This window comes from Centropristis striata, chromosome 10, assembly GCF_030273125.1.
Source record: "Centropristis striata isolate RG_2023a ecotype Rhode Island chromosome 10, C.striata_1.0, whole genome shotgun sequence".
Classification (NCBI taxonomy): domain Eukaryota; kingdom Metazoa; phylum Chordata; class Actinopteri; order Perciformes; family Serranidae; genus Centropristis; species Centropristis striata.
The window spans coordinates 13,084,694-13,099,018 of record NC_081526.1 but is presented as its reverse complement, the minus strand read 5'-3'; the positions used below and the strand labels follow the sequence as shown (position 1 = coordinate 13,099,018).

The 14,325-nt window shown below is 40.7% G+C and overlaps 1 protein-coding gene across 1 annotated transcript in view; it reads right to left on the bottom strand.

Annotated features, from left to right (window-relative positions):
- The window catches only part of col4a2 (collagen, type IV, alpha 2), a 62,368-nt gene that overhangs the window by 31,293 nt on the left and 16,750 nt on the right, over positions 1-14,325 (bottom strand). The window contains exon 4 of the mRNA XM_059342687.1: positions 11,948-12,028. Within this exon, the coding sequence (XP_059198670.1) occupies positions 11,948-12,028 (81 nt within the window). The remainder of the gene's footprint in view (positions 1-11,947; positions 12,029-14,325) is intronic.

The following is a 14,325-nucleotide window of genomic DNA, read 5'->3' as shown; positions in this document are numbered from 1 at the left end:
TGTGTGTGTGTGTGAGAGTATGCATATAAGGGTGTGTGTTGAAGATCAAGTCTCAAGGGGGGGATCCCAGGCTGAGAACAGAACAGCTTGGACCTCCGACTATCCCAGGGGTCTCTGGGGCCCGACACCTGTGCTATTGCCTCACGTTAGAGGAATGAGACGTCTCAAGTCTGTGGTCCGAGCACATGTGTGTCTAAACAGGACACAGCTGCAGCCCGAGTGTGTGTGTGTGTGTGTGTGTGAGAGAGAAAGAAACGGCTGCACAGTCTCCTCTCAATGAGGTGTTGCCCTCACCTAAGAGACCAGCCACCTGTGTGCCTGGATCATGTGTCTGCGCGTAATGAAGTCTATCATGGGTGTGTGCCTCTATAATCCCACTGTTGCATTTATCACTGTGGTTACAATGCCATTACAGCTTCCATACAGCGGATCGCCCAGAGCGCACAGACCTTCTGTTTAGAAAAGTCCACTAAGGAAAACTACATTTCCTCAACATAACTGCTATCTGACGTTGTAGATTGCACCCAAAGGGCTAGAAGGTATGTATATTGACTTAACGTATATGGAGGGTAACAGCCTGAGGGGACACATGAGCTATGATAAAGTGTGAGAAAGTTTTTTTATATAGGCTGACATATACACATATACACAGGTTTTACTAAGAAAAGATAAATAGGGGAAGCAGTACAATCAACGATCAATTTAGTGCTAAAATCATCAAGAATATCCGCAGAAAATGAATTGACAGATTTAATTACTGATTAATCATAAGCTGGTATTAATTCGATTGCCAAGCTAATTTTAAGTTAACTTTTGAAATGTCACAATAAAGATGTGAATGAAGGAGTGTACATGTCAACTCTTTTAGAGCAAATAAACCAGGCAACATCATTGTTTTTTCTTTGTCAGAAACAAAACAAGTTGCCTTTGTCATTTCACCCATTTAAAGGAAAAAAATGGAGAGAGGTCTTCAGGAATTAGTTTCAATTCGGCAAGTTTAAATTGTTGTTTCTGCCAGCAAATATTGGCTATGTTTCAACATAATGAGGCGCTATAAGAAATGTCAGAGCATCACAAAAAACAAGGAATGTTGTCTCTGGGCACCATGAATGCCCAAAGAAAATTTAGTAGCAAATCTCTGCAATAGTTGTTAGGTTTTTCAGTCTGAACCACAGTGGTGGACAGAATGATTGAACAACACACTGACATTGTCATTCCTAAAGTAGCAACTCTACCGAGGCTAGAAGGGTCAATAGATTAATTGATAATGATAATACTTGTTAGTTGCAGATGTAAAAAGCTTTTCACATTAAAAGTGCTCAAACAAATAAAACCTGAGGGAAAAACCCAGTGTGGAACATTAGATTTACAGTCAAATACCCAGCTGTGATGTTGGCCCTGATTGAAATGGACGGCAGCCAGTTAGATTAGTGTCAGGGATACCCATGTAATCCTCAAGGTCTCTTTATGCACTCACAGACCCTCCAGCTGGCTCAGCCCACAGTCCAATTTTGCCACCCTGGAAAAGTTTTTCATTTTCCCACATTGGGATGCAAAGCCCACAGTGGTGCACATTCCTGAATCCTGTTAGGAAGGGAGCAAATCAGGGCAACGGTTCATGCATGTGTATGAATAACTGACTGTATAAAATAAATTGTTGTTATTCATAATTTCAGAAAGATGGAGAGGAAAGATTGATATTGCACAACATTTACACAACTACACAATTGCAACAATCTCATAAGTGATCCAATCCGTGCTCCTGAGAAAGAAAGTTTGCACTGGAAACAAGTCTTTCTCAGAAAAGTGCAATAAATATGAGAGGATTTAGAGGAGATCTAATTGTTTCCTCTGCAGCCGGCCCCCAATGTTAGTTTCACAACAAAGCCTGATGGGGAACACATGGCGTGGCTGTGGTGACCCACAACTCTGGTCACATTTTTCCGACAGTCCTGAGGACCCTGTTTGTCGACCATAGCGTTTCCTGACTGCTGTCTGCAAATCAAATGCACAGATCCCAGAGGACGTACAGTGTTCACACCTCACCAACCTTCCTGTTGGGAGAACACAGGGTGGACAGGTTTGATTAATGAGGAATATGAGGTATGTGTCTGTTTGTGTTTTTCAATGGGGCGCAGAGGACTGAGATGGAAACAGAAGATGTCCACAGGAGATTAATGAGAAAACTTTCTAGAAATGGAGGGGGGAGGCTAGTTACTGGACATTAAAATTGCCATATTTCTCAGTGATTGCAGCTAAAGCATGAGTAAGTTCAGAGGACCAGGAGGAAACAATCTACCAGCCACAACAAGGAACAGATCTCAGACTTCTTCTCCTCATCTTGATCTTTGTTCACCCCGTTTGTCCTTGTTACACTCAACGCCATGTGCTCCAGCTGATGATAACAGTCCAGCTACAGACAGTAACACAAGGCCAATGTCTGGCGCCTTAATACACACAAGGCCGCACAATCGTGAAAGATTAGCCAAATGTAACTGATCTATTTCTCACAGTGAGATGGATAAGGTGATGATGACAACAGCAAGGTCACTGAGTGACATTCAGGGATGTATTGTGACAAAATTAAAATTATATGAATTATAATTAAACTTATATACACATCTCTCATCAATTCTCAGTTCTCTAAGCCTCACACCCCTGAATTACTGTTGCTACACCTGTGGATCTAACACAGCACATATAAAGACGTCATTGTTAACTGGACTTTTTGAAACAATAGGTCGTTGATTACAGACAACAGCAGATAAAAACAGCTCCTTATTTTCATCTGTACCTCAGCAGATCTGATCAGCTGTAATTTGCCAAGCTTGGTAATAACATCACAATAACATCCATCACATGATGCCACTGCAGCCGCCCAAAAGTTCTTTCTTTCCACTACTTTGACATTGTGAATGAGTCTGTTTTGGGACACTTGAATAGCGCTAATTTAAGGGTTATTTAGGTTCTAACAGTTCTAAAAATCACATATAGCTGAATCCAGAGTTATTATGAACCAGAGACTGAGCAGTTTGGGAATTGCTGGTGTGTTTCCCCCTATGGGTTTGTTGGACATGAAGTGACTTTTAATGTTTGTTCGAAAGTCAACTTTGGAAGAGTTGTTAATATTCCTTTATATCTTTAGTCAAAGTATTTGCTCATTTGTGTGTCTTCCCCTGGGCTTGTGTATATATGCATTTTATAGCGTGCGTGTGTGTGTGTGTGTGTCTTGGTAAAAAGAGATGCTCCTTTGTCCACACAAACAATAGTCCTCTTGTTCCCAAAACAGCACCCATAATCTTAAAATGTGAGAGTGAGTCACTTTTACAGGCTCTTTAGTCTGAACCACAGCTAGCAGCTAACTCAGCTTTGGCAGTGTGTTTCCTAACACAACAAGGTATGAACCTACCTCACTCAGGACAGTAACTCACTCTCCACCCGGAGGAAGTAATCCACCATTTTCCGGCAGAGTAACAGCGACTGGTCAATCACAAGACAGCCACACCTTAAACATATGCTGCTTAATTGTCTAATTTACCCTAAATAGGACCATAATTTACAAAATAAAAATAATTGATTGTTCAGAAGAAAACTTGAAACTTGCTTTTGAGAGCATGAACATGAACAAATCATTTCCTCATACACTTCTATTTAAAACTAGTCGAGTCGCCCCCTGCTGGCCATCAGAAAGAATGCAGGGTCAAGCCACTTCTGCATTGGCTTCACTTTTCAGAGTCAAAGGATACGTCCACTTTTTTATACAGTCTATAGTAATAACACGCAAACAGCTGGTTACTGTCTGTTTGTCTGAGTGTCTCCTCAGATTTCTCCTACTTCTCCACAGCTTTAATTTTCACACCGGACAAAGCCAGCCTGTGATCCCCACTGAATTCCTCTTTCCAACAATCTTAAGAAAAGAAAATCCTCCCGTCCAAGAGTTCCAGTGATAGCAGCAGGTTTTTGTTTCCCTCCCTTCACTGCCATCCACACACACATACACCATGCTTTCCTAATAGCTCCACAGTTAGTAGTTCTTCCCTAATAGGCCTAGTCAAGGTCAGGGCCAGGGGAGAGGGACTACAGAGATGGATGAGGCTCCTGATTGCAGGTTTGGAATGAGGAGCTTGCAGAATGAAAATTGCCATTATGTATTATATCTTCTGCTGATATGTGAAGCAGGTCTCTAATACAAACAGGCATGCTGTCGGTGCCACTTATTCAGTTCATAACTTATCTTATACTGACAGATGATTAGCTTCTATCAGAGGAAACTTATTTATTTGATCAAAGTTACTGATGGGAATGCAGGTCTAATCAGAAGAGTTCAACCTTATTTAAGTTCAAGAGTTTATTCTTTGAACACAATAGTGCATATTGAGACAGTTTTCTGGCAAGAATGTCTTTTTTGAATGCACTGCTAGATGAAAAATATGTATCTCTAAGTAGTCTAAGTTTTTGCTGCACCATGAATGTATGGCAGTGTTTTAGGGCCATTGTTGGTAAAAAATGTTTTTTTTTTAATACGGAGCTCCAGGATGGGGCTAAAGGAAAAAGAATATCAGTCACAGTTCACAATCATACATTTAGGATATTTTCGGAGATTACAGACAAATGTTCCTGATCAGTTTTTAAAGAAATTGGATACTGTATACCACTGCGATTTGTGTTTTATTACTGGTTGCTGCTATCATGTACATCACTGTTGCTTATATGCTGTCGCACATTATCCATCTTTGTATGCCCATAAACTCTCTCACTGGCTGACTTTTATTTATACATCTATTCTTGGACTTCTGCCTACATAATTGTGTGTACACATGTGTAGAAACCTCAGCCAATACGGCCTGCGTTCTCAGGACATCATACAGATGAAGGTCCTGAGAGTCAGAACTGAACTGGGCAAAAAGGCTTTTAAATTTTCTGCCCCGTCTACCTGGAACGATGTGCAGAAGGACTTGAAGCTGACACAGCTTGTAACTCTGGGGGAATTCAAGTCAATTTTAAAGGACAGAGAAATAAGATCAATTGGATCTTGTGATTCCACTGTGTAATCCTGTAATACAACTTGTTTTTCTTGTAGTGTGTTTGTGTATTTTATTTGTGTCTTGTGTGTTTGGCGTAACCATTTTGCTTTTGTGCTGCCGTCTTGGTCAGGTCACACTTGGAAAAAAGGTTTTAAATCTCAATAAGTTTTACCTGGTTGAATAAAGGATATTGGAAAGCAATGAAATAAATCCTTAAACTTGCGCATCTGTTTTAGTTCCTAATGCACAGAAGCTATCATCTCATTCAATAGTTTTCCTCTGAATGGGTCCAATTCGCAAAACAACAATGGGTTTTTGAAGTCTGGATGCTTATGATTATATGGTGATTCCAGGCTAAAATCACGAGTATTTCCAAATTGCTAAATCTGATTGCAAAGTATAATGTGATTAGGTCATCCATTGTAAGCATAATACATGGCAAGTGGCGGCGTCTGTGGTGTGATAAGGGTTCATCCAATGTTACAAAGTGAGGCAATGTGGTTCCTTGACCAGAATGACTTTATATGTATGACTTTATATTCTCGGAGGATATTAAAGTATATTTATGACTTTAATTTTGTAAAATCACCCCCTTCTCCATTTTTTTTTGTTTTCTTTGACCAATGGCCCTTAAACGCCGTCATATGAGTGTCATGCATTTGTGAGTTTTATGATTTGTTTTGAGAACGTTTTATATGCCGAGGGGTTGTAAAATGCACCCAGAGGTTATGATCCTCCAAACAAAGCCTGAAAATGAAAAAAATCTCCAGTACAGGACTTCCACTCTCCGGTGAAAATATATTCAAAGGGCTCTTTGATCTTTTCCAAACCTGCAACATTCCTGTCTGTGCCGTTATCCTGTCCCTGAGCAGACAGGAAAGTACATGACAGTCATGGGTACTGGGTTCAGCATGTAGGTATGAACTTGTTTTCATGGAACAAGGAGATCACTTCCATTTATAGCTGCAGCCAAACACACAGACGATCCTGTTCCCACAAAAACAGAAAGCGTCTATATTAAAAAAAGATCAGTGGACTGTCATTGTGCTCAGCTTCCTGAGACGTGTGTCATTTCCTGTTCTACATCAGCTGTGGAGGCTTTTCCCATGGTGGAGAGGACAGCATCTCCATCTGTACAGTGTCTATAATGGTTGCCTGGCCATGTCATCCATCTCTGTTTCCCTCTTTCTTTATCTCTCCATGTCCACTGCATAGGAGGGACAGTGAGCTCATGCAGATGGACGCTGCTGTTCTCTAAAGCCGAAGTTTCTGTTTCTCTATAAAACCCACCACCACTCCCTGTTTCTGAGAACTGAAGATGGGAAGAGCACAAAGACAGCATTGATCTGTAAAACATGTTTTCTGGAGAGGAGGCAGGGTGCCTTGTGCTCAGTTTCTCATGCTGCCCTGGTTTTTCATGCTCCACAAACTGCTCTGCCTTACAACACCACCTGTAACTCGCAGGACCTTAATCTGTTTATTTGACCACATTTTTCTTTCTCGACTCTGCTCTGAGGTCGCGCCCACGTCTTGTGAACTACCTCAGATGCTTTATGTGCCTAATTTATTTTCTCATTACTTCATTTTGAGGTTTCTTGTTTTCCTTTTTATAACCAATCTCAGGAGTACAGTCACATAATGATGCAAAAGAACAAAGACGATTCTTGGAAGTGAGCTGTGGGGAGCTTGATATTTTTCTGCCTGCCTGCAATGCGCTCCCTGCCAGGGGGAGTGGGTGGTGAGGCTGGAGAGTCCGCCTGCCAAATCTCCATCCAAAGCAGAAAACCCATGAAATTAATATATTCAGCCCCGCTAAACAATCGGGTCCATTCTCTCACTCTGTCTCTCTCATGGCCTCTGTGTCTGTCCCTCATCTCTGTCTGGATTTAAATCCATCTTCACACTCAACATCTCACTTGTTTTTTTTTTTATCATGGTACATAAAAATAAAGCATGGGAATTCCAGCGTCCATTCATGAAGTACCTCATGTGACCCTCTTTCCACAGAAACAAAATGCATTTCCCTTTTCTTTCCTTGCATTGCGCACATCTTATGTTTTATGTGGAATAAGAATAAATTACAGCCTTGTTTTTCCTCTGCAAAGTTCCAGTTTACATCCTGTCTGTCCAGACAAGACAATGCTTCAAATATGGATGTTGCTGCAAAGAAGCTCTAAATTATAAATTCTGGATGCTTCACACACACTCTGGCAGCACAGAAGATCTATACAATCACTTCAGTTTCATGGTGTCGCCGAGGATTAGTGTCACAATTTCAGTATCAATCAGATGCGATATATGGTCACAATCTCCCTTCTGTTTCTGATTTATGTCACTGAATAATGGCCAGAAAAGTGATTTTGCAGAACATTATGATGTTACAGTGAAGCTGACCTTTGACGTTGTGGATATAGGCTGTCATTACTTCATCATTTGATCCTATTAGACACTTTGTTTGAAAGTCATAATTAGCATATGAATTCTTTAGCCAGGGCCAAAAATGGATTTACTGAAGTTACCATGAACTTGATCTTTGACCCACAGTATCTAGTCACTCATTTGTGAGTCCCTCAAGTCCCTCAAGCATCCCTGATATACTGAGCTCACAAGAACTGGACAGACAAATAGGCTGGAAACATTTTGCCTCTGGCTATGGCCACTGATGGCGCACAAAATCTTTTCGTCATTTGTTCTTGAAACCTGAACAAAAGCAGCACAACAAGCTGTCAACACAATATTGACATTTTGTAATGGTGACCTTGTTAGAAAATAATAAATGTCCAATATTGACTTTCCTTTGAGCTCTGTGTTCGTGTCAAGCAACTCCTGAGGGAAATATCCGGCTCTTTAGTTGCCAACCGCTCCACTACGTTCTCAAGCTAGTCGCTAACTTTGTCGGTCTTCTATTTGGGGTTGAGCAGTAGGTCTTCAAACCTTTTTTTGCAGAAAAAACAGCTTCATGCTGTGGATGAAAATCACAGTGGTGAGAGTGGAGCGGTCCAGTAAAATTGTGGGCCATAAAAAACCTCACGAATGGCAGAAAAATTCTAAAATGTTCCGTAGAACTAGAGTAAAGACAAAAGATTGGACACAGTGATGACGATACCCACTACCAAGTAAAGTAACCACACCAGGATGTTGACATAAATACCAATTATCCATTAACAGCCATCACCTAATCGCCACAGCTGCGTCAGGTCTCAGCCAATCCAGACAGCTGCGAAGGATCAGTTTGACCTATTCAGTGAAGCCCTCATCACCATGAGTCTCCTCAGGGGGAAAAACTTGGACGGAAAGAAGATAGATGTAAAGCCAGAGACACCAGAGGGATGAACACATCTGTGAGAATCCATCTTGGTTTGAATTGTATTCACAAGTACTTCAGTTGGGTAATGCATACAGTATAAGGGGGAAAAGTTTGGTTGGCTCAAGACTCTTCGGCTTTGCGAAATTTACAGCTTAAACATGCATGCAATGAGTCAGAGACAACAAGTGACAGACAGAAACAAAGAAGGATTTATAACGTCTGGTTTCTTGGGAAGTAGAGTCATATCTTTTAGTGAGAAATGGTTTAAGGGTCAATTCAGTTTGTGGGGGAAGTGTTTTTACAGTTCATCAGTTAAACATAGTTTGTTTTCATAGTCAAGAAGCCAACACTGCCAAGATTACACTGTGACCTGAAAGCTCGTCCCTCTCTATGAACATTGTCACAGAATGACTGCTCTGAATGACTCCTTCACATCCAGCTGACGCATGAAGAGAGAGAGAGATGGAGAGAGAGAGAGAGAGAGATAGAGAGAGAGAGAGGGAAGGAAGAGAAAGGTGGCCTGCTGATCCTGTCATCAGACTTTTGCATCCTTCAGATGTGGAATGTGGGACTTCCTCTCTCTAAACCTCCTTACAGGGTTTCCTGTACCCGCTGAGAGCATGCAGGTCAGAGGTTGAACCTACTGTAAAAGTTGATCTGGTGAAGTCCCAGTGCATGCCAAGGAAGACCATTCCTTTCTTCACCTTTTCCTCCCTCAGGAGCTGCTCTTTACTGGCAGACAGTTTTTATAAAAGTAATTTTCAGTTCTTGAGTTTACCACATCACACTGTTGAACTCAGACTTTTATGGTTCCTATGAGCACTCTTTACAAGGTAAAAGAAACTGAAAGTAAATTGGCCACTTTATGCTCTAAAACAGTTTGTCTTTGCAACATACAGAAGGTAGCATAACTCATTTACAAATATAAATGGAGCTGATAAGCTTGTATATCGAAGGTATTGTGCATTTTACAACTAAATCATGAAACTTTCAAATTTTCTAAGTTTCATTGGGCCTGCCGATTGTTTCCATTATTTCAAAACCCCAATAGCCTGAAAAATGCATTTTCTGAGAATTGACTGTTTGTTTTCAGGATAATGGGCTGCCAGGCTAATGGGCATTTGGTCCAATGTCACATTCTTTGGACTATTTGGTATTTGGCTTTTGGAATAATGGGCCATTGCAAAAATGGTAAATGGCACCAATACAGGACCCTGTTGTATTCACGAAATGGACAAGGACAGGAAATGATAAATATGGATATGGAAACACATTTTTTCAATAAATGAAAAACTGGACCTTCAGGCAGGTAAAATGAGAATCAAGCACCCAACACAACTTGGAACCCAAACTATCTTTTTTGTTAAAGTTAAACCTGCTCAGTTTTTGTCCAGATGTTCTTTCCTGCTCAGCCAACAGGTCCCACACAGTCCTGCAGGCATGCTCAGTGTGTATAGGATAGATTTTGGAGGTATTTATATCAGCTCCTCTGAGCTTGGTCTAAGATGAGTCAGAAGCCACTTCTCTATGCCCACATCCAAAGCATGTTTCATCCTTGGAAAAAAAATGTGCAGATCAGAGGAAACCCTGTTTATTTTAACATGTGCAGCTACATATAATACAAGAAGGCGTTGTCCATCTGATTCTGGGGGTTGCTAAACTTTCTGGATGTGGAACCCTCTGTCAGACTTTAAGCAGACTTTAGTCATGCAGAACTCTGTCACTCACTCTCAGCTTGTTATCTCAATGTGTTTAGTCTATGTCTGTCTGTCTGTCCGTCCCTTGAGTTCAAACCCATGGTCTCTCTCTCTCTTCTTTCTGTCTCTCTTTTCTCTCCCTAATGGCTCTCCAACACTCCAGACGCTCCCTCCACTCTGACCCCCACCTTTTAGAGGGCTAATACTGTGAATATCAGCACTTGAAGTGCAATAAGTATTTCTAACTAATGAGTTTCAGCAGCAAAGTTTTCCCTAGGCTTAATGCCAGACGTGACAGACTCATTCACATGATCCAACATATTTACATTGCATTGTTGTGATACTTCAAGAAGACGTGAGGCCATGATCACACATGGTGTTCCTATGAGCCTTGTTAATTGTTAATCTGAGGTAATAAAGGCAACATATAAGAATAAATAAAGTAGGCTGGATGCTCTAATAATCCATTTGTTTCTTACTGTCAAATCCCATGAAAAGAACCAAAACCAGTAATGTGTCAGTCTCTATCTGCTGCTTTCAGCAGATAGAGACTGACACATTGCTTTCAGACGTCCCCTCACTATCTATTGGCTCTAACAGAACATGTAAATGTTTAAAAACGGAACACAAGCATTTTAATTTGACTTTTGGAAAATAGTTATATTTGTATAAAACCTGGGCACTGTATTTATTTTAGCAAACATTACTGACAAAGGAATAAATGGTGATGTTGTTGGGGACTATTTTCAGCAGAGGATTAATAAACATTTAGTGCACCTCTGAGTGTTCACAACAACATGGACAAAAACACAATTCTTCACATTATTATTAAGGCCTTTACAGACTTGGGAGCTTTTTTTCACATGCTATTAATTCACATGCCAGTTTATTTCGTCAAAAGGTTGTTATTGTCATACTTTCACACAGAACATCAATATTACATGATGGAAAAATTTAGTTATTTTATATTTTTCTGAATGGGATGATTTTCCTGAGCTTTTGCAAAGAAAATAAAGGCTACAACCAAATACATAGTGTTGTATACTTATGAAGATGATAAAGCATCAACATAGCAGCTCCATAGTCTGAAACAAAATGGCAAATTTTAAGACTCCTTTTAACCTTAACAAAGCCAATGCACACCAGTTACATTTATTTTTCCTTTATTCTTACCTTTCACAATAAAAGCCCTAGTATTTACAATTATTAACAAAGGCAACTCAAATTCACTGAGAGCATTTAACTAAAAAGAAACTAGCCTCCACAGTAACTTATACAACAGCGTACCTCAGACAGACTGCTAAATGGTTATCTGCGTCAGTAGGACTGGTGCTCTGCCTGCTCAAAATCTATTTTAACTTTTTATTGAACAAGTGTTGCAACTGTCACACATTTGCATCTCTGCCAATATGAACCATTAGTTATGATGGTGTACATTTGCTGGCATGATTTCGCATCTTTGTGTTGTTTATTCATCACACCTCCAGTGTGTTAAGGTCTACAGTTTTGGTCTTTTTTATGGGATTTGTCTGCAATATGAAAAATCACCACCAACACCAGCTTTATCATTTGAGGAAGTGGATGTGGGACCATTTTGAACAGATGTTATAGCATAGGGAAATGATGAGAAGCTATTAGGTTTCTTCCAGGCTCTGCAAATTGTTTTTCTAAATAATACCACATGGTTGAGGTATGTAAAACTAGAAACACCAAAACATGAGCTAGTAAGAGGAGGAATGCACTGTCAGCAACAATTTGCAGAGGCATTTAGAAAGTGTCATATGTGATCATGGCCTTGTTTGGTTTTCCAGACGTAAAACCAGGAGGTAGAGTTGGTTAACACAGAGGTCAAGGAAGAAAGAGATAAAGACAGATGTTTTCAAACCAATGTGGAAAAGTAGTCACAGTAAGGGACTTACCCTAGCACCCTTTTCTGGGAAACATTGACAGCCTCCGCTGCAGTCTCTTCCTCCACAGGGGCCGCTGTGCTTCTTCCCACCCTGTCAGACACAAAACAGAAAACCAGGGTTAAACTGGGCTATTAAAGGTCATGGTATAAATGCCACATATACAGGAAACTGCAACATGTTGCTGTCCACTTCATTTACATAAACACAGCAGAGATATATGTCCATGTGTTGCTTGCTTAGATGGGACACTGTGTGGGATGAACAGTTGTTTACTGTAGGTGTGACCGGCTGTGTTTGTGTACACTGCGGTTTGTGAATAAACTTGTTGTTTATGTGTGGAAGAGAGTTTAAGTGTTGTCTGCACTGTTGTGTATTCTGGTCTGGTGTGTAGAGAGGATGTTTCGGATGTGGTTTGAATGACTCATGATGGACATCCAGACATAATGGATGTCCATAAAAAATCCTATTCATCAGATGGGCTGGGTCCAGCCACTGGCGGGGACAATTTGTCTTTAGATGTCTGCATACCAACAGAACCACCCACTATCACAGCCTGATCTGTGCTCGACATGACACGAGCGCACACACAGCCCGTCAGGGGTCAGTGTGAGAATGACATGATCAAAGAAAGCAGTCACAAAAACGGGGTTTCCCAACCCGCGGGTCAAAGGTTCCGAGACCCCGAGCTAGCTGAGATAGCTGGAGACATTAATGAAGACAGAATGGCGTCTTGGAGAACTTTTGTGTTTGAAATTAAAAATCACATGCAAAATCCAAGTTTGCCTTTGGGATCTTGTGCCAGGACCACATTTGTTACACATCATAAGCAGAAGCAAAACATTTGGAAGCCTTGACAAAACTGTAAACATAAACACCTGTTGAGAGCCACACCTATACACTAAATGCTGCAAAACAGACGCACATTAAAGCTAAAATTCATTGCTGTTCTGTTAATAGATCTCAGAGTTAATGAGTGACTGTTTGGACCCACCAACGTGTGTTTAAATGGATGACTGGAAACAAAGCTTTTGCATAATTTAAAATGTTCCACTGAACTTTTTGTGACTCATTGTGCCTGAGAGTGATTAGTATTACACACACAAACATATAAATGGTGCAATTTCCAACTCCAAGTTTCCAAAGTGCATAGTAAAAAGTTCTTTCAGTGGCCGTTAAATCACCATACATGGGTGAAACTCTCACTGGACATGCAGAGAGGCTCTATGAAGCTGGTTATGACGTCTCTCCCTTGTGTCTGCCTACGTGCTCCACCTACACAGCCATACCATACAAAATGCCTCAATACCCTCCCCTCTCCCTTGTTGTAAGAAAATCAAAATGACCACTTTATGCCCACAGTGGCAACAAAACGGCAGATAAAGAATCAGATCCCGGCGGTCTCTCTTACAAAGGCCACATTGAGGCTTTCCTCACACACAAAGACCTTCTTTTACTATAGAGACGTCGTCCTTTAATGATCCCCTATCTCCACAACAAAAAGACCCTCTTCCCCTCCCTTATGGAATGCACAAGGCTGCATTTCTTGGTTAACTACCAGTGGATCTGAGGGGCTTCTTTCAAATCACTGTTTGCTATAGTGAAGACATGCTTTGATGGGTTTAAATTAGCCTGCATGCTACTGTATAGTGGCAGACTCACTGTCCACAAACAGCATTCTTTACTTAGAGAATAGCTTAAATTTTGAACTGCTAAGTTGAAAGAGGGTGAATCCAAACCTCTGCAGGGGGAAGCCCTTTGCAAAAATTTTATGTTTCAGAAGTGGAGACGAGAAGAAAAGGTCATCCCAATAAGGATGCAGCAGTCTCACGGCATGACCTTTCTCCACATTGAGGTGGAAGTCCAAAAAATGGACAATAGACTGCGTCATCTCCGGAGAGACACACAAAGGAATGGCTCCCATAAAAGCAATCACAAATTAAGAAGCTATGCACCATCAATTCAACTTTACAGTTTACAGGCTCAAAATAGCTGATGGCTGCTTCGGCTGAAGACAATAGGAATGTGCTACAGTATCCTGTTTTCTCCACCCTCCGTCACAATGACCCACTCTTAGTCACAATTACCTTTTCCACAGATAGGGCACAGTACACCTTGGATGGCAATTTATTGCTGCATTTATTTGTGCAACAAAGCTCTAAAGAGTCCAAAAATAATCTGCCATATCAAGAAAAGAGAGTCAAAATTTTATGATATTGATTGAGTTACAAAACTATCTGTCCAATAGTTCAAATATTTTCTATTTCTGGTCTTTCTTAGGGTGCTGTCACACATTGTTGCCTTTTAGGGTGTTTTCATACCCATAGTACATTGTTCTGGGCCAAATCAGTTGATGACTTTGTAAATTTGGAGCATTTTCCCCTGGCTAA